Below are 25888 nucleotides of genomic sequence, written 5' to 3'. Positions count from 1 at the left end.
GAACTATATGCTTTTAAGAAAACTAATCAGCCTGAGAGCTAGAGAAGGGCACCATAAAGCAGCAACAACGGCAACAAAAGTTACTGTTTACTGAGTGCTAGCTATATGCCAACACCGATCTAATCATATCTAGTCACATTACTTTCGTTTGTTTAACCCTTAAAAGCACCCTATTACTCATGCTGTGATTATCCTCACTTTGTAGATGGGGAAAGTAAGGCACAAAGAGATTAAGTAACTTACCCATAACCACAAAGTTAGTACGTACGCAAGGGCACAAGGTGACTTACCAGCCTATTGTTGGAAAGGGCACTCTGGTCATTCCCTCAGAGTAATTCCCGTATGATTAGGCCTCCCATGAATACCCATGAGAATTCAGTCAAGCAATAATAGAATAGGAGCAGATTAACTATAGACATATGTAGACATGCAGGTGGAAGTAGAGGTATTTCTGTAATGGTATGTATTCCAGTGCACACCTCCATGACTACTTTAAGATGATGGACATTGTACAATATTTTTATATGACTGTGGTTTGCGGTATAAAGTCACAACAGACTTTGACATGACCCCGCTCTTGTCCTTTAGCTTCTGTTCCAGGTGACTAACCCTGGCATCAAGTATGAGTACACAATCCGGAAAGATGGCCTTGACAATGACGTGGAAAAGCTGGTGTATTTCTGGCAGTATGGCCGCTGGACAGAGTGCAGTGTAACGTGTGGGACGGGTGAGAACAGCTCCTCTCTCTATGAATCCACGTCAGCTTCAGAATAGGCCATGGAGGAAGTTTAAGCCAGCAGTTTGCACTCTCGCCCCTAGGTCTGCAGGGTTCCACAAAGATGGCCCAGGGGCCTCTATGGGGAGTAAATGTGTTGGTCATGGTCTAAGGAAAGAGGCCCTTTTTCTTTTATCAGTTTTACATGCTGTGCTTCGTGAAAGGTTTTGTTTGCAGAAAGGGTTACATGTCTTTTTAAAAAAAGCAGACCAGAAAGGTTTATAACTTCTCTGGTTGAGGACCTGAAGACCACAGAAGTCAAACCACCCACCAGAGGTATCCTTTAAATCACGGCCAAATCCAGACCATAACTGTCTCTCCTAATTCCTAGCCCAGTGTTCTTCTGTCTCCAATTTACCAGTTTTTCATAGCTACAAGAAAAACAGTTTTCTCTCATAAATCAAGCACTGGAGAGGTTCCTTTGCTGTCAAGTGTGTCAGGATGGGACAAGTTCTGCTATGGTAACAAAGAAAACAAAATCTTAAGACCACAATGAAGGTTTATTTTTAACCCAGTCTAAATCTGGCACAGATTAGATGGCCCTGCTTCGTCTTGTAGCTGAGACATCTGAAATTGCCCCACAGGGGAAGGGAGAAATTGAAGAGGCTGACTGGCCCTTAATAACGGCCTTGGCCTGGAGTGACGCCAACCACTTCTGCTCATGTTTCATTGGTTGGCCTCAGCCCTGCGGGCACAATCCAACTGCAGAGAGAGGCTGGGAACTGTAAAGGAGTATGTGCTTGTAGAGTGCGGACTCTTGTGGCTGCAGTGCTAGATGAACATTTCTGGGGCCTCTGGGGGCAGGAGTCAGGGCTGTTCTGGTACTTGGGGCTCTTCACTCATTTGGGGGCTTTAATAGTAGACTCGGCCTCTCTTTCTCCTTTTGGATCCTGTCCAAGTCTGTTCGGGAACTTTCTGCCTCTATTGTTACTGCTGCCTATAAAACTAGGACAGCTATTGGCTGAAGTGCCAGAATCAGCAATGTAGCAAAGGGAATCAAAGTGATGGAGAGAAGGGGTCAGGAGAGCACAGCCTCCACCTCCCTGGCTTCCCTCTCATGTACTTTGCTCCATTTGTTCACTTGCTCCTTCCACCCGCCCACCCCCACCCCCCAGGAAGTAGCCGTGGAAAGAGATCCAGGGACAGACATTGAGTCGTGGCCCATCAGCCTTGTGAACAATTTTCGTATTACTGATTTCTTTCTTTCCCTCCTTCAGTATAGAAAACCAACAGCTCCCTTTTAGAAATCACAGGAATCCTATGTTCATTTCAAACTGTGTGACATCTTGAAAATCCTGAACCTCTGGAAATCTGTCTAGGTCAAATCTGGCAGCAGCCGTAAAGGGCATCAGTAAGAGTCAGCCCTGCTCTTCCCACTGCTGCCCAGGAGGGCTGGGATCTTTTTGCTGAGAAGCAAAAGCAATTTAAGCAGAAAATAAGTAGGTGAAAAATATTTCCCTGAGGAGAAGTTGGGAGGAAAATGAGGTCATCGGGACTGTAGTTCACAAATACTTTTACGATTTTGCATCCCTTTTGTTCTCTTTTTTGCAGTGACATACAGGTTTAAGCTTTAAGTTTAAATCATTTATTCCAGGACACCACGGAGAGAAACTCAGCCAGTCCTGCCTGAGCAGGGCCTTCTCAGAGAAACACGAGATTATTCACCCTACACCCCCTTCTATTTCAGCATGGGCCGGACCCTTTGCATTGCTTGTGTAGTATTTCAGAGCGTGGGAAATACAATATAAATGGCTGATTTGTGCAGTGATCATAAAGATATATTCGTATTTAGCAAGGAAATGAAACAGCCTTACCAAACAGCGGGCGTTTGGCTTTGATACAACCTGATCCTTCAGGAGCATCTCTGCCTGACTTGGGCAAATGTCACTCTGGTTATTAAACCTTAACAGAAGCTATCATAGTGCCCATGTGCTTACTTGAATTTCAGCCGTGCTATCTATTGGAGTGGCAGTGAGCTCTCTTAATTCTGGCAGAGAAAGATGACAGCATATCTACCTTCACGCTCTCAGACATAGAGAATGAAATGTTAATATTCACATAAGACACCCACCGCTAAATATAAAGATGGAAGACTGCCCGAAACACTGAATCATTCAATGATGTATTTTTATTTCCTTTAAGTTAAAACTTTCTATATTATAAAACTAAGTTAAATATGTTACTGAAAAATTGAAGTCACCACCCTAACATACATGCACTTTGGTACTTTGCTTTATTGCCTTTCAATATTCTTTTCTCTCATCATAGATGTATATAGTTGTGTGCATATGGATGTATTTATATACATATACACATGTTTTCACTTAACATCATAACGTGGGTACCATTCCATGTGTTATTCAGTCTCCATAGCTATCATTTTTGTGGATACATTATATTTCACTGGCAAGACAAAACAAAATTCCCTTAGCCGGTTCCTTATTGATCATCCTCTGATGAGCATCTTTGGGCCCGTGTAAAGAATGATCTCATTAAATTTTAATTTGTAGATGGAATTTCTAGGTTCAAAAAGTAACATACTTATACCAAATGTTAAGAAACTTATTACCACGTTGATTCCCATCAGTTGATTCCCATTGATTCCCAAGGTTACAAACAGGTAGTAGCAATCATTTTATTTTATTTTACTTTATTTTATTTTGTTATCATGTTATTCTAGTTTTACACTTTTTCACGGGAAAATATTACAGAGGCCCCAGCAAAGAGGAGGATGCAATAACAAATTCCTGTAAATCAACCACTCAACTTCATCAGATCTTATTATGTCATGTTTGTTTCAATCTTCATTTTTAAAGAGTAAGAAGTTGCACAAATACACTTGAAGAGCACTGCCTAACTCCACTCCCTTTCCTTTTCCCCCGGAGTTAACTAGGGTCAATGTTTTATTTCCATGTGGGAGAAACACTGGAAGGGAAGGAAAAGAGATAGAAGATCTTGGCAGTGGTCTAGGACAGTAATAATAGTGGCTTGAACTAAAGCTAAGGTGGTACAGATGGAAAAACCATGAAAATGTGGACATATTTAGGAGCTGTACCAGACTGAACTTAATGGTTGATTCCAGTTATCTTTTGATAGAGAGTGGTTTGTGCATGAGGAAGGGTTGAAGGGTGACCCCCCCCCCGTGTTCTCCTTCACATAACTGGCTAAATGGTACTGTCACTCACTGAAACAGGGAACATGTGACAAGAAACAGATCCCAAGAGGAGTTTATGATTATATGAGTTCAATTAAAGTGCCTATGAGATTTCCAGGTGAAAATGCCCAAAGGCAGTAAGTAACATGCTTATTTTAAAAAGTAGGTCAGACTGCCTACCTTTGTCAGTTTGGCTGCTATCACAAAATACCATAGGCTGGGTAGCTTCAACGACAAACATGTATTTCTCACAGTTCTGGAGGCTGGGAAGTCCAAGATCAAGGTGCTGGAAGATTCGGTTCTTAGTGAGAATCTTCTTCCTGGCTTGTAGATGGCTACCCTCTCTCTGTATCCTCGCATCTCATGGGTCTTTTTCTTTTTATAAAGGCATCAGTTCCGTCATGAGGACCTTACCTTCACGACGTAATTACCTCCCAAATGTGCCACCTCCAAATACCATGACACTGGGGGGTTAGGGCTTCAACATATGAATTTTAAGGGGACACATTCATTCCATAGCACTGTCCTAACAAACTTATTTTATCCAGAGTGAACTCCTGTTGTAATTATTTTGTTGTCTTTCTTGGTATTATATTTCTTTATGGATTTTGGAATAGTAATTTACAGGCCTGATTTGAGCGTGATTTCCTTTTAGTTTCTTTTATTTTTCTCTTTCCTGTCCCTTTCCTCCCTTTTTCTCTCTGTGTGCACCCACTCTTTCTAGTTTTTGCAGTTTTTTCATGACCACACCATGGGACCTCATTTCAGGACAGGACTTGCTAAGGTGCTTCAAAATTGCCTCTCCTAGTAACATTGAAAATACATTAGGAATTATCACAGAGCCAGTCTGGCAGATTGAGAAGCTGAGTCCTTACTTTGCAACCTTCCTAGGCCTGAAAGTCATCAAGAGTTAAGGCTCTAAGAAGTTTGTGGTGATGGTGGTCTCCTTCCCATCTCAGGCGGAGCAGTTAAAGCCCTCATATTTCATGGGGGCTGCGCACATGGCCACCACCCACCAACAGCTTCTGGCTGAGAGCCCGGCAAACCCTTCACCTAAGTCCTGCTCACCCTTTTGCTGGGATGTTTACCTACATTTAAGCATTGTGACATTTTGGTCTTCCCTTTTTATATAGTTATAATTTAATATCTTTTATAATTTATAATTTACATTGTGCATTTGGAGCAAAGAGCTGCGTACGTATAAATTCAAGAAGATGGGGCTTCCCTGGTGGCGCAGTGGTTCAGAGTCCACCTCCGATGCAGGGGACATGGGTTTGTGCCCCGGTCCAGGAAGATACCACATGCCGCGGAGCGGCTGGGCCCGTGAGCCATGGCCGCTGAGCCTGCACATCCGGAGCCTGTGCTCCGCAACGGGAGAGGCCACAACAGTGAGAGGCTCACGTACCGCAAAAAAAAAAAAAAAAAAAAAAAGATGTAATCAGTCATTGGCTTCTTATCTAGATGAAGGCTTTTGGAGGAGAATCAAAACAATGAGTTCCAAGGGGAAGATGAAGCTCTGCCTCCGCTGGCTCAGTCCTGACCCTGCCAAAGAAGAAGGGCCCGGTGGGGCTTTGCCTGTGCCCGTCCACCCAAGGCTGTCACACGTCTCTAAGTCAACAGCCCTCCCCTTCCCAACCAGGCAGCTTGTGTTTACAATCAGCTTCTTCTAGCAACTTTGTATCTGTTTGCTTCAAGAGAATATTTTGCCTCCACATATGCACCCCTTCTCCTTTTTTAAAGCATGGATTTAAATGAAGATGCCTTCAGGAATGAGGACAAAATGAGTATATTTACAGAAGAATCCAAAAATTACAATTTGAGGGAAAATGCAATAATTTTTGATGAGATGGGTGAAGGACAAGAAGCGAGTTATGTCGATTATTGTAGACACAATTTTGTGATTAAATCTGGAAAAAAGGCAGCCTGTTCTTTCTGCTTTTATTTTATTAACAGCTGAGGTAGTTAAAGTTATTTAAAATAAAATAAAATTTATGATTCAAAAAAAATTCACCAAGATGTTATTTCCTTAGTTTGACTATTTAAACATTTTTATCATCTTTGTTCAAGAGCAGAAATCCATATGAAAAATTGGCAAGAGTATTTTATAAATTTAGCTAACTGTCATCAAAGCCAGCCCACTTATTTTCCACAGCCCGCTTTTCCAAGGCAAAGAGGGCTCAGAGTATACCAGCAACGGGCCTCCCTCTCCACTAGTGTTCGTTCTTCTGTCCTCTCCACCATATTTGCTTTCACTCCTGCCTTATCTGTGGGGCATGACTTTGGGGTGACTCTGGGAGAATTTAGGACTAGCTGTCCCTTGGGAAAGGTTGGAAGGGAATGGAATAGCAAGTGCTACCATTCATTACAAGAGGCTTGTTGAAGAAAATTTACCCCAGTCACCCATCCAAAGATCAACCATGAAAGTGCAGCCAATGGATTATCTGTGAAGGAACAGCTGCAGAAATGGCTTGACACAGATGCTGGTCTCAATAGGAAGCTTCAGGACTCCTTATTAAACAAAAAAAATATTTTGACAAAACCTCAAGATCACTTTCCTAAAAATCATAGTTTTGCCCCATGGCAACCCTAGTACTGCAGGAATCTGTCAGTTGTAATATATTCTAACCAGAATTCCCATGTGTCTTATAAAACTTACAGCAATGGCACTACTGTCAGACTATCATCACTTCTGAATGTGACCTTTGCCAGTTGTGTGCTCTGTTGTCTCCTCTGTGCTGTGTTTTTGGTCTAGAAGCACAACAATGGCTTGCACAAAAGGGAGAACATTTTCTCCTGCCCCATCCTGGACGTCACCCTGCTTGGCTGAATTCTCTTTGGAGCGTAGTCATTGTTCCTTTGTTTAAGGAATGTCACATTCTGATAGGAAAAGGCAAATACTGAAAACCCCACTGACATATATACACTAACATGTATAAAATAGATAACTAATGAGAACCTGCTGTATAGCACAGGGAACTCCACTTCGCTGTACAGTAGAAACTAACACAACATCATAAAACAACTATACCCCAATTATAAGAAAAAAAAAGAAAACTCCAAAGACCATGCGAAGCTCCTGGAGATTGCTTGAACTGTTCTAAGCTGCCTTAGAAACTAGATCATGTTCATTAGAAATAAGTACATGTAGAACAGATACTTACATCACTGAAACTAGTTCTTACAGAGTCTGACAGTATTCCTAGTAAGGCTCAAAATAATCACGTGCATTTGAGATATGTCCACATATCCTTGATAAAGCGTGAGAATAATAAGGGCACATATTTCATCCTGATGGTCATCCTGATGAGTGACCATATAGTGATGTTTAGAGGACAGAAAATCAGAATCAGATACTTCCTTGACTTTTTAAAATCGCACTCGGCGCTAATCCGTCTGACTTTGTCCTCTGTAACTGTCAGGTAGGATCAACCAAGTCCAGATATTGATCTCTAAAATTATCTGGAGGATTTTGTGTGTGTGTGTGTGTGGGACGCGGGCCTCTCACTGTTGTGGCCTCTCCCGTTGCGGAGCACAGGCTCCGGACGCGCAGGCTCAGCGGCCATGGCTCACGGGCCCAGCCGCTCCGCGGCATGTGGGATCTTCCCGGACCGGGGCACGAACCCGTGTCCCCTGCATCGGCAGGCGGACTCCCAACCACTGTGCCATCAGGGAAGCCCTGGAGGATTTTTTTTAATATGTAGGACTTCATAAAAATAGTAGGATTTATTGAGATGCATTTTAACATATGCTATGGAATGAGGATTATATAGTTTACCACATGCATAAATATATAAAATAAACTACAAGTAATACACAGTGGAGACCTGACAACCTTCCAGTTGTACTTCACTAATAAACTAATGGAAACTCTTAGCCCAGAGTAGCTAATCTGCTTTTTTTTTAGTGATTGCCCTAGAGTTTGCAATATATGTTTGCAGCTAACCAAATCCACTTTCAGATAACACTGTACCACTTCAGTGTTATGAGTACTTTATAATAACAAAATTATAGGCAGTATGAGTACCTTATAATAACAAAATAATCCTGGTTCCTGCCTCTCATCCCTTGTATCATTTTTGTCATTCATTTCATTTCTGTATGTGTACCTAAGCACATACACACACACACATATATATATATTATATATACATAAGCATCATAATCAAAATAATTGAATACATTATTGATATTATTATTTTGAACAAACTGTTTTCTGTTAGATCAACTCAGAATAGGAAAAAGGGAAGATTTTATATAACCTTCATTTATTGCTTCTTTAGTGTTTTTCCTTTCTTTATATAGATCCAAGTTTCTGATTTTTAATATTTTCCTTTTTTCTAAAGAATTTCTTTTAACATTTCTTTCCTGCAGGTCTATTGGCAACGAATTCCTTCAGTTTTTGTTTGTCTGAGAAATTATTTCTCCTTCACTTTTGAATGGTAATTTCACAGGGTGTGGAATTCTAAGTTGGTGGGTTTTTTTCTCTCAACACTTTAAATATTTCACTCTGCTCTCTTCTTGCTTGCGTGAGTTCTGAGAAGTCGCATGCAGTTCTTTCTTTGTGCCTCTGTAGGTAAGGTGTTTTTTCCCTCTGGCTTCTTTCAGGACTTTTTCTTTGTCTTTGATTTTCTGTGATTTGAAAGTGATATGCCTAGGTGTAGTTTTTTGGGGTTTTGGGGGGGCATTTATTATACTTGCTGTTTTGGGGTATCCTGGATCCACGGTTTGGTATCTGATATTAAGTTGCCGAAATTCAGGTTCCTGTGATAGTCAGCTTATGAGTCTCTACTCTGGAAAGTTGGGAAGTTCTGACTCCCTCTATTCACTCGTCTGTCTCTCCAGTCTTGGGAGCAGCAGTTTGCCCTGTGCCCTTTCCTCTCTCATATCCAAGAAGCATTGTTGATTTTTCAGTCTGTTCACCTATTTACTTGTCATTACAACAGAGTGGCAACTTCCAAGTTCCTTATATGTGGAACCTTTAACCGGAATTCTTTCCAAGGTGGCTAATCTAATATTCTCTTATTCTACTGGTCATCTTACTTCCATCCCATCCCACTTTTATCACATGCAGCCAGCAGAGATTAGTCCCTCCCCTGTTTCCAGGGCCTTAGTTTTGTTCCCTAACAGTGCACTTGCTGGGGATTTCTCAGTTGGTTTCTCTGAAGGCTTGCTTTGCTCAATGTACCCTGCAAAATGCTGAATGTTTGCTTTTCTTGTTAACCCTGTGAATTTTGTGAGATGTTGCAGGCCTCTGACTTTCTTTAAGTGTGTGCTTTGCCTGATTTGTACACAGTGGCTGCAGAAGAGGAGTTATAAGCAGGAAAGAATACTTCTTGATCGTGGTAAATTTTGAAAATGGCTCCTACCTGGTTCCATTAAGCATTCTTCAAGCACCAGCGATGCTCCTGTTTGAGCATTTCTTACGTATTTCTTATATAATTTCTTTCTGACCATGACAGTCAATGTCTGTAATCAGTTCATTGGGATTTCAGGGAGGAAAAAACTATCGGCTTTGAGTCTTACCAATGTTGTGAGAAGTATGGGTTTCAGCAATGGATAAGAGAATCAATGTGTTTGAGCTCTTGCAGTGATGGGACTCAAGTTCTTCTTGACTGAGCCTTCATTATGAAGGATAGATCTGAACTCATTGATCAAGGAAATCAGAGATGAAGGGGGTCAAAGAGCCAGAAAATACAAAGTAAATATTTAGTGGGAACTGAAATTGAAAGTTGGTAGATTTAGGATGGACTTGTCAACAAGATATATGGTTATACAGTTCCTACCCTTGCCATCTTCTATGAAGTTACATGTTATTTCTGTATATTGTAAGGGAATTGTGGCAGTGCCCTCTACTGAGTCATAGAATTTTTATCATCTCACATTATTAAAATCAATATTATATCCCATTTTAGGAGAATTATAGATTATGTCCTAGTGTAAAATTTAACTTATACTGCTTAACTTGTACTCAAGTGGTTATAAAAAGAGATCTTGGTATTTGTCAGTATTTTAAAAACCAGGTATACAGTACTGTGAATCTCTTTCAGGTGATGTGATTAAATATTCAGTGCTTGAGTACCTTTGATCTTAAATTTTGATATAGTAGGAAATATTGCATTTTCTGCTGTAGGTGGTTACAATAAGTTGTCTTTACTTGCTTTCTCTATACCCTTCCTAACTTGAATTTTTGAGCAAGGAAAATCTTATATGAACTAAATTAACCATATAACAGGCTCCCTTTATTTTACAATCTCAGTATTGAATTGAGAATACGATGAGCTATGTAACTGTTTTATTTCGTTTTGGTTTTAGACATAAGAAACTTTACTTGCTCTTATATCAAGATATAATTTCCACTTGAGATGATCAGGTTCAGGGGTATATGAAGATAATTCTTTTTTTTAACATCTTTATTGGAGTATAATTGCTTTACAGTGGTGTGTTAGTCTCTGCTTTATAACAAATTGAATCAGCTCTACATATACATATATCCCCATATCTCCTCTCTCTTGCGTCTCCCTCCCTCCCTCCCTATCCCACCGCTCTAGGGGGTCACAAAGCACCGAGCTGCTCTCCCTGTGCTATGCGGCTGCTTCCCACTAGCTATCTATTTTACATTTGGTAGTATATATAAATTCATGCCACTCTCTCACTTCATCCCAACTTACCCTTCCCCCTCCCTGTCTCCTCAAGTCCATTCTCTACGTCTCCGTCTTTATTCCTGTCATGCCTCTAGAACCATTTTTTTTTTTTTAGATTCCATATATATGTGTTAGCATACAATATTTATTTTTCTCTTTCTGACTTACTTCACTCTGTATGACAGTCTCTAGGTCCATCCACCTCACTACAAATAACTCAATTTCATTTCTTTTTATGGCTGAGTAATATTCCATTATATATATGTGCCACATCTTCTTTATCCATTCATCTGTCGATGGACACTTAGGTTGCTTCCATGTCCTGGCTATTGTAATTAGAGCAGCAGTGAACATTGTGGTACATGACTCTTTGTGAATTATGGTTTTCTCAGGGTATATGCCCAGTAGTGGGATTGCTGGGTCATATGGTAGTTCTATTTTTAGTTTTTTAAGGAACCTCCATACTGTTCTCCATAGTGGCTGTATCAATTTACATTCCCACCAGCAGTGCAAGAGGGTTCCCTTTTCTCCACACCCTCTCCAGCATTTAGTGTTTGTAGATTTTCCAGTGATGGCCATTCTGACTGGTGTGAGGTGGTACCTCATTGTAGTTTTGACTTCCATTTCTCTAATAATTAGTGATGTTGAGCATCCTTTAATGTGTTTGTTGGCAATCTGTATATCTTCTTTGGAGAAATGTCTATTTTGGTCTTCTGCCCATTTTTGGGTTGGGTTATTTGTTTTCTTGATATTGAGCTGCATGAGCTGCTTGTAAATTTTGGAAATTAATCCTTTGTCAGTTGCTACATTTGCAAATATTTTCTCCCATTCTGAGGGCTGTCTTTTTGTCTTGTTTATGGTTTCCTTTGCTGTGCAAAAGCTTTTAAGTTTCATTAGGTCCCATTTGTTTATTTTTGTTTTTATTTCCATTTCTCTAGGAGGTGGGTCAAAAAGGAGCTTGCTGTGATTTATGTCATAGAGTGTTCTGCCTATGTTTTCCTCTAAGAGTTTTATAGTGTCTGGCCTTCATTTAGGTCTTTAATCCATTTAGAGTTTATTTTTGTGTATGGTGTTAGGGAGTGTTCTAATTTCATTCTTTTATATGTAGCTCTCCAGTTTTCGCAGCACCACTTATTGAAGAGGCTGTCTTTTCTGCATTGTATATTCTTGCCTCCTTTATCAAAAATAAGGTAAACATATGTGTGTGGGGTTATCTCTGGGCTTTCTATCCTGTTCCATTGATCTATATTTCTGTTTTTGTGCCAGTACCATACTGTCTTTATTACTGTAGCTTTGTAGTATAGTTTGAAGTCCAGGAGCCTGATTTCTGCAGCTTAGTTTTTCTTTCTCAAGATTGCTTTGCTATTCGGGGTCTTTTGTGTCTCCATATAAATTGTGAAACTTTTTGTTCTAGTTCTCTGAAAAATGTCATTGGTCATTTGATAGGGATTGCATTGAATCCATAGATTGCTTTGGGTAGTATAGTCATTTTCACAATTTTGATTCTTCCAATCCAAGAACATGGTATATCTCTCCATCTGTTTGTATTATCTTTAAATTCTTTCATCAGTGTCTAATAGTTTTCTGCATACAGGTCTTTTGTCTCCTTAGGTAGGTTTATTCCTAGGTATTTTATTCTTTTTGTTGCAGTGGTAAATGGGAGTGTTTCCTTAATTTCTCTTTCAGATTTTTCATCAGTAGTGTATAGGGATGCAAGAGATTTCTGTGAATTAATTTTTGTCTCCTGCTACTTTACCAAATCCATTGATTAGCTCAAGTAGTTTTCTGGTAGCATCTTTAGGATTCTTTTTTTTTTTTTTTTTTTTTTTTTGCGGTACGCGGGCCTCTCACTGCTGTGGCTTCTCCATTACAGAGCACAGGCTCTGGACGCGCAGGCTCAGCGGCCATGGCTCATGGGCCCAGCCGATTCACGGCATGTGGGATCTTCCTGGACCAGGGCACGAACCCACGTCCCCTGCACCAGCAGGCGGACTCTCAACTACAGTGCCACCAGGGAAGCCCAGGATTCTTTATGTATAGTATCATGTCATCTGCAAGCAGTGACAGTTTTATTTCTTCTTTTCCAATTTGGATTCCTTTTATTTCTTTTTCTTCTCTGACTGCTGTGGCTAAAACTTCCAAAACTATGTTGAATAATAGTGGTGAGAGTGGACAACCTTGTCTTGTTCCTGATCTTAGAGGAAATAGTTTCATTTTTTCACCATTGAGAACAATGTTGGCTATGGGTTTGTCGTATATGGCCTTTATTGTGTTGAGGTAAGTTCCCTCTATGCCTACTTTCTGGAGGGTATTTAGCATAAATGGGCGTTGAATTTTGTTGAAAGCTTTTTCTGCATCTATTGAGATGATCATATGTTTTTTCTCCTTCAATTTGTTAATATAGTTTATCACATTGATTGATTTTCATATATTGAAGAATCCTTGCATTCCTGGGAGAAACCCCACTTGATCATGGTGTATGATCATTTTAATGTGCTGTTGGATTCTGTTTGCTGGTATTTTATTGAGGATTTTTGCATTTATGTTCATCAGAGATATTGGCCTGTAGTTTTCTTTCTTGTGGTATCTTTGTTTGGTTTTGGTATCGTGGTGATGGTGGCCTCGTAGAATGAGTTTGGGAGTGTTCCTCCCTCTGCTATATTTTGGAAGAGTTTGAGAAGGATAGGTGTTAGCTCTTCTCTAAATGTTTGATAGAATTCGCCTGTGAAGCCATCTGGTCCTGGGCTTTTGTTTGTTGGAAGATTTTTAATCATAGTCTCAATTTCAGTGCTTGTGATTGGTCTGTTTATATTTTCTGTTTCTTCCTGGTTCAGTCTTGGAAGGTTGTGCTTTTCTAAGAATTTGTCCATTTCTTCCAGGTTGTCCATTTTATTGGCATAGAGTTGTTTGTAGTAATCTCTCATGATCCTTTGTATTTCTGCAGTGTCAGTTGTTACTTCTCCTTTTTCATTTCTAATTCTATTGATTTGAGTCTTCTCCCTTTTTTTCTTGATGAGTCTGGCTAATGGTTTATCAATTTTGTTTATCTTCTCAAAGGACCAGCTTTTAGTTTTATTGGTATTTGCTATTGTTTCCTTCATTTCTTTTTCATTTATTTCTGATCTGATCTTTATGATTTCTTTCCTTCTGGTAACTTTGGGGTTTTTTTGTTCTTCTTTCTCTAATTGCTCTAGGTGTAAGGTTAGGTTGTTTATTTGAGCTGTTTCTTGTTTCTTGAGGTAGGATTGTATTGCTATAAACTTCCCTCTTAGAACTGCTTTTGCTACATCCCATAGGTTTTGGGTCAGCATGTTTTCATTGTCATTTGTTTCTAGGTATTTTTTGTTTTCCTCTTTGATTTCTTCATTGATCTCTTGGTTATTAAGTAATGTGTTGTTTAGCCTCCATGTGTTTGTATTTTTTACAGATTTTTTCCTGTAATTGATATCTAGTCTCATAGCATTGTGGTCAGAAAAGATACCTGATACAATTTCAGTTTTCTTAAATTTACCAAGGCTTTATTTGTGACCAAAGATATGATCTATCCTGGAGAATGTTCCATGAGCACTTGAGAAAAATGTGTATTCTGTTGTTTTTGGATGGAATGTCCCATAAATATCAATTAAGTCCATCTTGTTTAATGTATCATTTAAAGCTTGTGTTTCCTTATTTATTTTCATTTTGGATGATCCCTCCATTGGCGAAAGTGAGGTGTTAAATTCCCCTACTATGCATGTGTTACTGTTGATTTCCCCTTTTATAGCTGTTAGTGTTTACCTTATGTATTCAGGTGCTCCTCTGTTGGGTACATAAATATTTACAGTTGTTATATTTTCTTCTTGAATTGATCCCTTGATCATTATGTAGTGTCCTTCTTTGTCTCTTGTAATAGTCTTTATTTTAAAGTCTATTGTGTCTGATATGAGAATTGCTACTCCAGCTTTCTTTTGATTTCCATTTGCATGGTATATCTTTTTCCGTCCCCTCGCTTTCAGTCTGTATGTGTTCCTAGGTCTGAAGTGGGTCTCTTGTAGACAGTATATATATGGGTCATGTTTTTGTATCCATTCAGCCAGTCTATGTCTTTTGGTGGGAGCATTTAATCCATTTACATTTAGGTAATTATCGATATGTATGTTCCTATTACCGTTTTCTTAATTGTTTTGTGTTTGTTATTGCAGGTCTTTTCCTTCGTTGTGTTTCCTGCCTAGAGAAGTTCCTTTAACATTTGTTGTAAAGCTGGTTTGCTGAATTCTCTTAGTTTTTGCTTGTCTGTAAAGGTTTCAATTTCTCTGTCAAATCTGAATGAGATCCTTGCTGGGTAGAGTAATCTTTGTTGTACGTTTTTCCTTTTCATCACTTTAAATATGTCTTGCCACTCCCTTCTGGCTTGCAGAGTTTCTGCTAAAAGATAAGCTGTTAACCTTATGGGGATTCCTTTGTATGTTATTTGTTGTTTTTCCCTTGTTAATTTTAATATTTTTTTCTTTGTATTTAATTTTTGATAGTTTGATTAATATGTGTCTTGGCATGTTTCTCCTTGGATTTATCCTGTATGGACTCTCTGCACTTCCTGGACTTGATTGACTATTTTCTTTCCCATATTAGGGAAGTTTTCAACTATGATCTCTTCAAATATTTTCTCAGTCCCTTTCTTTTTCTCTTCTTCTTCTGGGACCCCTGTAATTCAAATGTTTTTTCATTTAATGTTGTCCCAGAGGTCTCAAAGACTGTCCTCAATTCTTTTCACTCTTTTTTCTTTACTCTGCTCTGTAATAGTTATTTCCACTCTTTTATCTTCCAAGTCATTTATCCGTTCTTCTGCCTCAGTTATTCTGCTCTTGATTCCTTCTAGAGAATTTTTAATTTCATTTATTGTGTTGTTCATCATTGTTTGTTTGCTCTTTAGTTTTTCTGGGCCCTTGTTAAACATTTCTTGTACTTTCTCCATTCTATTTCCAAGATTTTGGATCATCTATACTATCACTATTCTGAATTCTTTTTCAGGTAGTCTGCCTATTTCTTTTTCATTTGTTTGGTCTGGTGGGTTTTTACCTTGCTCCTTCATCTGCTGTGTGTTTCTCTGTCTTCTCATTTTGCCTAACTTACTGTGTTTGGGGTCTCCTTTTCACATTCTGCATGTTCGTACTTCCCGTTGTTTTTGGTGTCTGCCCCCAGTGGCAAAGGTTGATTCAGTGGGCTGTGTAGGCTTCCCGGTGGAGGGGACTAGTGCCTGTGTTCTGGTGGGTGAGGTTGGATCTTGTCTTTCTTGTGGGCAGGACTGCATCTGGTGGTGTGTTTTAGGGTGTCTGTGACCATATTGTGATTTTAGGCAGGCTCTCTGCTAATTGGTAGGGTTGTGTTCCTATCTTGCTAGTTGTTTGGCATAGGGTGTCTAGTACTGTAGCTTGCTTGTTGTTGAGTGGAGCTAGGTCTTAGCACTGAGATGGAGATCTCTGGGAGAGCTTTTGCCATTTGATACTATGTGGAGCTGGGAGGTCTCTGGTGGACCAGTGTCCTGATCTCGACTCTCCCACCTCAGAGGCATAGGTCTGACACTCGGCCAGAGAGCCAAGACCCTGTTAGCCACGCGGCAGATGAGTCGTTTATTACCGAGAATTTTAAAGCACAGGTACCAATAGCCGGATGAAGAGATTCATAGCATTAGGTCGAGAACAAAGAAACTTCAATCCTCTTGGAGTTTGGAGCCCAGCACGGTGGCACGTGGAGGCATTCTGCTTCACCAACTTGGAAGCTCTCTGAAACCCCTCCTTTTGTATTTTAATGGTGGATTCACTACACAGCCATGGTTGATTAAATTCTTAGGCATTGGTGATTAATTCCTGAAGATAATTCTTAAAAAGTAGAAGGTTTTAACTGATCTCTCACTGCTAGTATCTAATAAGATTTACCAAATATTTACAGGTACATGGTGACACTCTCATTGCTATGTGGAGAAAGCAACTCAGAATCCTCTATAAATAACATTTTGAATTTGATTGTCATATATTTTAGAATGTGATTGATTTCCACTTAATGCCCTTTTCAAGTAAATACTTCTAGATAAGCAGCTAACTTAGTTCTGGGCCAATATATTGATTGGCATCCTTAATTAACTAGAATTTCTTTGGGGGCTGTGTTCAATGTGTAAGAGAAAGGGGCCAAAGGCAAAGCCAGATTAAAAGCCAATATCATTTGTCTTTTTTGAATTCCAGGGAAATTTCAAGGTCATACAGATTCAGCCTTAAGCTCTTCTACTTTCTGTATTTGCAGTGTTACATCATGATCACTGCTCTTAATAGGATGACCTCATTCTAACCCCCTCCACAAGAGGTATTACAATATGCTATGTCAAAGAAAGATTCTGTTATTCCAGCAGTTGGTTTACAGAGTTAATTAATGACTATGTCACTCGAGATTGATGGTTTGATTTTTTTTTTACTACAAAGGAGACATTATCAGTTAGGGTGCCCTGCACACCCAAACAGAATACCTTGACTACTTTCAAAGGTGTGAGTTGGACTTAGGGAAACCAAGAAAGATGATTCATTACCTCTGTCCATTAATAGTAGAGGATTGGGGGAACAAGGCTACCATCCTAGGCCTGAAGAAGTAAAAGAAGGAGCAGTTATCCTAAGAGACAGCGCCTCCATTCCCCGAATCCAACTGGAAGCCACAGCAATCTATAGCATCAGCTTCCCAGGGTTCCGAGCAGCTGCAGAAGGGATCTGGAGTGGAAACAGAAAAAGTGTAACACAGGAGATGATGAAATGAAAAGTCAATAAAATCAGTAGTGGTTAGTATCCTAGCAAGCCAAGCTGGATGGTAGCTCTGGGTCTTGTCTTGAGAAAGGAAGAAAGCTAGCATTTATTGAGTACTGTTCCACTTACTACTGCTATATAACATATCAACCTAAATTTAGTATAGTAAAACAACCATCATTTTACTATGCTCCTGGTCAGAAATTTAGACAGAATGCAATGGGGATGGTGTGTCTTAGCTTCACAGTGTTTGGCATCTCACCTAGGAAGACCTAGATGGTTAAGAATGACTCAGATGCCTGGGAGCTGGAGTCATCTGTAGGCTTCTGTGCTCAGATGACTGGCACCTGGCCTGGATGGCTCACTGGGGACTGTCAACTGGAGCACCTACACCTGGCCTCTCCAAGGGTGTAGGCTTCTTATCCCATGGCAGTGGAGGCTCCTGAGAGTGACAGTTCCGAAAGAATCGGATAGAAGCTGCATGGTCTTTTATGACCTAGCCTCTGAATTCACACAACTTCATTTCTGCATTCAGTCCCAGGCCACGGTAACTAGACTCCGTGTCATGATGGAGTGATATCATGGTCACGTTGTAGAAGAACATGCCAGATGAGAGATTATTGTTGCAGCCATCTTTGGAAAATACAACTTGTCATATTCACATTTACTAAGGCAATATGAACTAATAATTTTGAAACTTTCTGACAATAGTTGCAACAAACTATTTTCCAAGTTAATGGTAAAATTACATTAACCAGAATCCTCTTATTAGCCAATGTTTTCAGTGATTAAACTTTATCTTCCCTTCATGGATTATAGATTTTTAAATGTGGAAGACACTCCCAGAAATCAACTAGCTCAGCATCCTGCCCTTAACCAGTCTGAATGTCATTATTCTCATTTTCCTGCAGTTAGCCAAGTGATTGGGTAGAAGGAAAAGTAGACACTAGAACCCAGGACCCTTGGATTTTATTTATTTAACCAGAATTTGATAAGGAATGAAATTATAGATTAAATTTTACCAAATGAACCCACAAGCATCAAAGTAGAGGCAGAAGCACCTGGCCAGGTATTGTGTTCCTATAACACGGGAGAAATCAATCTTCTGAGCTGGAGCCCCTCAATGGAGGGTTTGGGCTTAGCTTTGTATGTGTCAAGTGAGAACTCAAGAGCTAGAAGAATAGAAGATTAGTGGTCACCACGACCGTTAATCCCAACAGAAAAACACTGACGCTTTGCTATTAATTTTCCTCCGTGCACTTGGCAGCATCTGCCTGGCCCCTCCATCTGTTCATCTGGCTGCTGGTCCAGCAGATCGACCCATGAAATGTTATTAACTTCCTGGCGGAGACTTTTTATAATGTTCTGTGCCCTCCTACTACTTCTGGAGTCAAGCCCTGAGTATGCTTATCTTTGCTATCCATGCGCAGAAACAAGGCTTTTGGGGGATGTTTCCAACCTTTGAGAGTCACCTGAGAGTTGCCTTTTATTTTTGACATCAAGCATTTGCCAAACTACCTGAAGTTTTAATGAAACGTCTAAGAGCTAAGCTTTTTCTTTTTTCTCTTCTATGATGGCAGATACATGTCAGCTTTTCTGGCTTCAACCATTTTGGTCTCCACTCCACTCATATTGTCTAAGACTTCTCTGTAGGTGTTCATGTCTTTCCAGACAATGACTCACTCATTGTGCCATGAAAGCTTCTTTCATAATGTTGCTTCCAGCTGTTCGTAGTGCTTTATTTATATGACAAAAGAAAAAGAACATGTAGTCTATCAGTTGAGAAAGCCTGAGTGGTTGAAAGATTACCTATCTCTTTACAAGAATAAAATAACATTAATTTAACAGTAAAATATTGTTGATTTATTTTAAAGGCTTCACTTACTGTTCTGCAACTCCCTCTGACATTTTTAAATGGCGAGATGCAGCGTCCGGCACCTGAGTATGCAGCCAGCCCGGGAGACTGGAGGAGTCCGCGTGAGGGAGTGTGAGGCAGTAGGTGGTAGGGGAGCCGCCCAAGTTCAGGTCCCGCCAGCCTTGTGGTTGTGGGGAAGCCCCTCCAGGTCATGGGCGCTAAAGTGAGGAGGTGACTAGCTTATTGGTGCACTCATGGCCTTTCCAATTCTGGGCTTCACCAGTGAGCCTACTCGAGTCCTGGATGCCCTGAGAGCTCAGGGCGCCCCCACTCCGTGCAGACTGATGGCTCCATCCCCGGGGCCTCCGTCTTCAGTCTTCTCACCCAGCCTTGCACACTTCTCATGGAAAGAAGCATTAGTCCTCTCCGGAGAGCTGATGACTCTCTTTCCCACTGCCCTTTACCTCCTAGTCCGTGGGGTTCTGGCCACTCCTCTGCGTTCTCTTGCTAATGATATCCTAGCTGCTAGCAAAGCCACTGGTCCTTTCTTCTTTCTCAACCTATGTGACTTCATTTTGCCTCCATTTCCTCATCTAATAGCAGTAATGACAGTGTTGACTTCATTGAGCTGTTGTGAGGTTTCAGTCATTATATTATCATGGTGGATAATAGGTACTACATTACACACACACACACACACACACACACACACACACTTACATATGTATATATATTTGTCGGGGACATATATAGGTAGTCACACATACACATACACATACACAATTTTGAATAGTGCCCTGGGCAAGGCAAGCACCACATGTGTTAACTACTGTTATATATCCAAAGTCACATCCAGCCCACACATGTGCTTTGTTTTCCTGTGGACCTGGCCATTCCCGTGTGCTTCTCCTACTTACTTACTTACCAACCCGATTTCAGAAAGCAGCAGTATTATCAATCCCTGCTATCAAAACCCTCTACTTTAAAAAACATCACCTCTCAAACTTCACAACATTATTTTGAATTTTATTCCTGTCTTTCAGAGTTTATAAACAACTAATATAAAGCTCCCAGCTCCTCCATTCCTTCATTAAAATAGTAATGTATGATTGTGTTATAACAACTGGTGATGGTATCTGCTTTCACTATATAAATCTCACCTTGTTTTTTTCTGTTTTTTTTTGGGGGGTGGGCATATGTGTGTTAGTCTAGTCTCCACAGCTAGATTGTAATCTTTATATTAGACTATATATTAATCTGCCTATATTATCCATGATCCTTCCTAAGCAAGATCTTTTCCACCCATTGCCTCCTGCAGCATGAGTAGAGAGAATAAGAGGTCCCCATTCCTCACCCCTATGTTAAAACCAAATACTTTATGGACAACCTTCCCATCAGCTGTAGGCATGACCAGGGGCCTCACCTGACACTGAGAATGTAGGCTCGGGATTTAATATATGTGAACCGTTCTGCCCGACCCCCAGGTATACGCCGCCAGACTGCCCATTGCGTGAAGAAGGGTCGCGGGATGGTGAAAGCTACGTTCTGTGACCCAGAAACACAACCCAATGGGAGACAGAAGAAGTGCCATGAAAAGGATTGTCCACCCAGGTAAGCGTCGGTAACAGCTGGAGATCTGTGTGTCTACCTGCAGTGGTGGCTGGTTTAACAGTAATCCAGGGCTCTGTGCTGCAAGAGGACTGTGTGGCTTTGTTATTAGAATAAATACGGGAAAGCTGTCACAAGTTTCTGTGGCTATGCTGTTGGAACCTGTGACAAGCTGTGAAGGGGACATTTTCTCCCCAGAGAGCAGTATTTCTTACAAAGCTTGTGTGATCTGTGTTTAATTATTTGGTAAGACTTAAGTCCCAAAGCGCTGTTGAAGAGAATGGTATGTAAATCATCCAAAAATTCTTTAGCTAATTGGGCTTGGCTCTTCCAAGAGCACTTACCAACCAGTGCAACAGAAGCTTCTAGATAACATGCTGACACGTTCAGGTCGCTGCCTGGAAGAGTGGACTTACAGACCAGGCTTTCTCCAACTCAGCACTGCTGCATTTGGGGCTGGATAATTCTTTGTTGTAGGGGGCTGTCCTGTGCATTGCAGAATGCTTAGCAACATCCCTGGCCTGTGTCTATTTAGGTGTTTGTAGCACTCCATCTTCCCCACCCAGGTTGTGACAACCATAAATGTCTCCAAACATTTTTTGCTAAATGTCTCCTGGGGGCACAATCACCCTTGGTTGAGAACCACTGTTATACAGGTATTCACTTGCTCCTAATCGTATTGGTTCAAGATTCTAGAAGGTAGCTGGGATGTTAGCTGGGGAAGAGGAAGAAAGAGAGAGAGAGAGAGAGAAAGGAAAGAGAGAGGAAAGGAAAGAAAGAATTAATTCTGGGGAGTGTCTTCATTCTCTCTTGTCCTTAAACAGGATGTAGTTCGGTTGCAGATTCCATCAGGCATTCATTCCAGTCCCGAGAAGACATATTAAGAAGAGTTTAGTTTAACAGGAGGGAGCCAGTTGGCATAATCAATCTACCAAGTGACAGGCTGAATTCTAAAGAAGAGCTGGAAGAATGGGATAAATGCCAGAGAACTAGGTCAAAAAGAAGTGTCTAGACAAGTCAGTTAAGTCAAACAGTGTCAGTCTCTTATAGGCCCAAACAGCGAGGTCCCAGAGGCCAGGGAGTTCTCATCTCAGAGTCAAGTTGATTCTCTACCCAGTTCTGTGGTTTCTTCCAGGTACAGAGTGGACTGTGAGGTCCAGAGCTGGACCCCACCTCCACTGAGGCAGGACAGAGCTGCTGCTCTTCCCTGTAACTCTCTTGCTGGGAAGAACTAGGGACTTGAGCACAGGATTTGGCCCCTCTAGGTTTTGTATGTAATTGCAGTTTCTATAAATCCTTCTTAGGGAAGAACGAGCCAGGAAAGAGGAACGTTTCCTATCGCTAGCCTTATCTAATCGATAGCCTATCACGCCACAGAGCTTATGGGCTCCCAGCATACTTATTCTCCCTCAGAGTTAAAGGCTGTCATCAATCACTTCCTTTTGCCCTCACCAGCTGACTACCAGTACATACACGCCTGGGATTCTCACCTCACTTTTCAAAGCCACCCTCCCTGGTGAGTGGCTACCTTTTTAAAACCACAGCTGTTTATTTCTTGAAGCTAATTTTATCCCTGGGGTTCAGGTTCTCATTTTTATTACTTTACTTAGTCTGCCTGGGCCTTAATATTACCAGCAAATATTTGTTAAGCATTCATTATTTTCCATGAGAGATACGACAGTGATAATAACCATGTAACAGTTACCATTTACTGAGCACTGTGATATTGTGATATAATAAGAGATATGGGGCTTCCCTGGCGGCGCAGTGGTTGAGAGTCCGCCTGCCGATGCAGGGGACACAGGATCGTGCCCTGGTCCGGGAAGATCCCACATGCCACAGAGCGGCTGGGCCCGTGAGCCATGGTCGTTGAGCCTGCGCGTCCGGAGCCTGTGCCCCGCAACGGGAGAGGCCACAACGGTGAGAGGCCCGCGTACCGCAAAAAAAAAATAAGAGATACGTGTCTGGGTACCTGGTTCCAGGCAGACCTCCTAATACTCAAGGCTAACTAGCTCTAAGCCTGCAGCAGGTCGACGTACAGCAGACTCCTCAAAGAGGCATGCACCTCACTCCTTTCTCAATCTGTGTCTGAGGAAAAGCAAGCACTCTGCTAGGTGTGGTGGGCACCAGAAGATTTTGATGTGGGCACTCACTTGCTGGGGCCAAGGTATAGCTGGGGATATTAGCCGTGTCCATAAAAGAAACACGGTCAAAGAAGATTGTGGATTGAAGATTGTAGCAGCTCTCTATTTTAGAAGAGACATCAATCGGTATCTGACATTTTCTTATTCACCTGTAGCTAAAATCTTGGCTTCACTATTTTCAGAATTCAGTTGCCAGAGGGTGGTTATCTTTACGTACCTCTGCGCTCTAATTACAGAACTTTCTAGTTGAAGGTGACTCTATAATAAGGTACAACCAGTGCTAGGGACTTCCCTGGTGGCGCAGTGGTTAAGAAGCCGCCTGCCAATGCAGGGTACACAGGTTTGAGCCCTGGTCCGGGAAGATCCTCCATGCTGCGGAGCAACTAAGCCCTTGCGCCACAACTACTGAAGCCCATGTGCCTAGAGCCCATGCTCCGCAGCAAGAGAATCCACCACAATGAGAAGCCCATGCACTGCAACGAAGAGTAGCCCCCGTTCACTGCAACTGGAGAAAGCCCACGCACAACAATGAAGACCCAATGCAGCCAAAAATAAATAAATAAATAAATTTATTTAAAAAAAAAAAAAGATACAACCAGCACTAGAAGGAGACAGATACTGGGGCAAGAGTCCAGAGGCTGGCAGACAGGAGATGAGCTGAGGCTGAAGCCTGGTAGACACAGAGGAGGAGCCTTGATAGAGGAATTCTTAAGTGATACAGGCTGAGCTCTGGGGACTTGAAGTTGGCCCTGAGTGTAGTCATATGGTGGCTAAAATCTAGCCCCCAAGATATCCACATCCTGGTCCCTAGAACCTGCAAGTGTTACCTTATTTAGAAAAAGGGTCTTTGCATGTGTGATTAAGTTAAAGTGTCTTGAAATGAGATTATGCTGGATTACCCACTTGGGCCCTAAATTCCATCACAGTGTCCTTATAGGAGAGTCAGAGGGAACTTTCTCTCTCTCTCTCTCTCTCTCTCTCTCTCTCACACACACACACACACACACACACACACGAGAAACAATATGAAGTTGGAGCAGAAAGATTTGAAGACACTGGCCTAAAGATTGGAGTGATGGGCCACAAGCCAGGGAGTGCTGGCGGCTAACAGAGATTGAAAAGAGACAAGGAATGGATCTTCCCTAGAGCCTTCGAAGGGAGTACAGCCCTGCCAAAACCTTGACTTCATCCCAGTAATACTGAATTGGATGTCTGGCCTCCAGAACTATAAGAAACTAGATTTCTGTTGTTTTCAGCCACCAGGTTGGTGGTGATTTGTTACAGCAGCCCTAGGAAACTAACACAGGCAGCATACTAATTAATGTAAGCATAATGTAAAAGCAGGGGGAGAGCAGAGGCAATCCTTCCACCAAGTCATAGAAGCACCAAAACTTGGAAAACCATGTGATTAGGGTTTCCTCAGAGGATGTGGCAAAGGATTTTCTGAAGTAACACAAATATGTCACTTCCTAAGGAAGCTAACAGCCAGGAGGGCTACGTGAGATACACGCACGCCAGCAAGACGGAGCTGTTGCTGTCAGGGCTCAGCAGGCAGGCACCTGGATGACTTCCTAACGACTTCCCTCCTCGCTGTCTATGGTCCCTGTCCTCCCTGGGGCTTTGTGGTTACCTCACATCTCTTTATCTCTCAGTTCTAAGAGCGGCATTGTTAGAACAAGGTAAACGATACTTTGGGTTTTTGTTTTCCTGGAAGGCTTCCTAAGCTGAGTGCATGGATGCAGTTTGTTGATTCAGAGCAAAATTTTGGAATGGACCAATTACACAACCCCTTCCCACAAAATCAGTAATGAAGCCCCGGCAGTTAGAATGGAAGTGCTGCTGGCCACAAATACCTGGAACCAGGTTACCAGGCAGTCACTGTGCTGTCCCAATCAGCACAAATGTGGCATCCGGTGCCCAGGTTTTCTTGGTGAGCTGGTGATCATTTCTGCAGCTGCTGCCTCTGCCGTTCTACACCACTGTACTTCAAGGGAGGAAAACAATCCATCCTATTTCCAGTTTCTGCTGTTGTGTCGGAAACATAATTTCCTCCAATTCTCTCTAAACAATTTGAAGATTATACTTATGGAAGAAGAACGAAGTACATGCAATTTGACAAGTTTTTAAAATCCTTATTATTTGGTAGCATTTTTGTTTTGATTTCTCTCTGTCTGGTATCTATTTCCCAAGTTCTGAGTTTCTTGAGTTTCTGTACATGATTAATGCGTGGGCTCCAGCTTGTGATACTTCAAGATCAACAAATTAGCAGATCAAGCCTGAATTTACTCAGTTCAGACCTCAGGCTAAAGGCACAGCCTTCAGAGAGGGATATTAATGATCCCAATAGTGGTGTTGTGTTTTTTTTAATTTTATTTTTTATTAATAAATAATTTATTTTTATTATTATTATTTTTTTATTATTATATTTTTATTTTTGGCTGTGTTGGGTCTTCATTGCTGTGCGTGGGCTAATCTTCGTTGCGGTGCATGGGCTTCTCACTGCAGTGGCTTCCCTTGTTGCGGAGCACGGGCTCTAGGCATGCGGTCTTCAGTAGTCGTGGCACGTGGGCTCAGTAGTTGTGGCTCGCGGGCTTCAGAGCACAGGCTTAGTAGTTGTGGCACACGGGCTTAGTTGTTCCACAGCGTGTGGTATCTTCCTGGACCAGGGATTGAACTCATGCCCCCTGCATTGACAGGTGGATTCTCAACCACTGGACCACCAGGGAAGTCCCCCAGTAGTGGTTTTTTAAAACTGGAAAGTAAAATGTATGCCCTTGTTTTGTTTTTTTTAAATACTGAAGGTGATACACACACCACACACACAAAATTACATGCATACATACATACATTTATGTTTAAAATTTATGGTACCTGTACTTGACCCCAGCTAGGTAATTTTATTGAAATTTCATCTTTAATATTTATTTGTCCTAGTGTTGTATATGTGTTC

At 41.3% G+C, this 25888-nt stretch overlaps 1 protein-coding gene across 1 annotated transcript in view; it reads left to right on the top strand.

The window, feature by feature from the left end:
• The window catches only part of LOC111187753 (A disintegrin and metalloproteinase with thrombospondin motifs 12), a 76758-nt gene that overhangs the window by 8092 nt on the left and 42778 nt on the right, over positions 1 to 25888 (top strand). Inside the window, exons 3-4 of the mRNA XM_089908552.1 lie at positions 589 to 727; positions 20671 to 20797. Coding sequence (XP_089764678.1) covers positions 589 to 727; positions 20671 to 20797 — 266 coding nt within the window. The remainder of the gene's footprint in view (positions 1 to 588; positions 728 to 20670; positions 20798 to 25888) is intronic.

Source organism: Delphinapterus leucas, chromosome 3, assembly GCF_059928025.1.
Source record: "Delphinapterus leucas isolate spDelLeu-1000000601 "Yukka" chromosome 3, BTC_Dleu_Yukka2, whole genome shotgun sequence".
Taxonomy (NCBI): Eukaryota; Metazoa; Chordata; class Mammalia; order Artiodactyla; family Monodontidae; genus Delphinapterus; species Delphinapterus leucas.
Note: the sequence above shows the minus strand (reverse complement) of the source record. Positions and strands in the feature narration are given on the sequence as shown.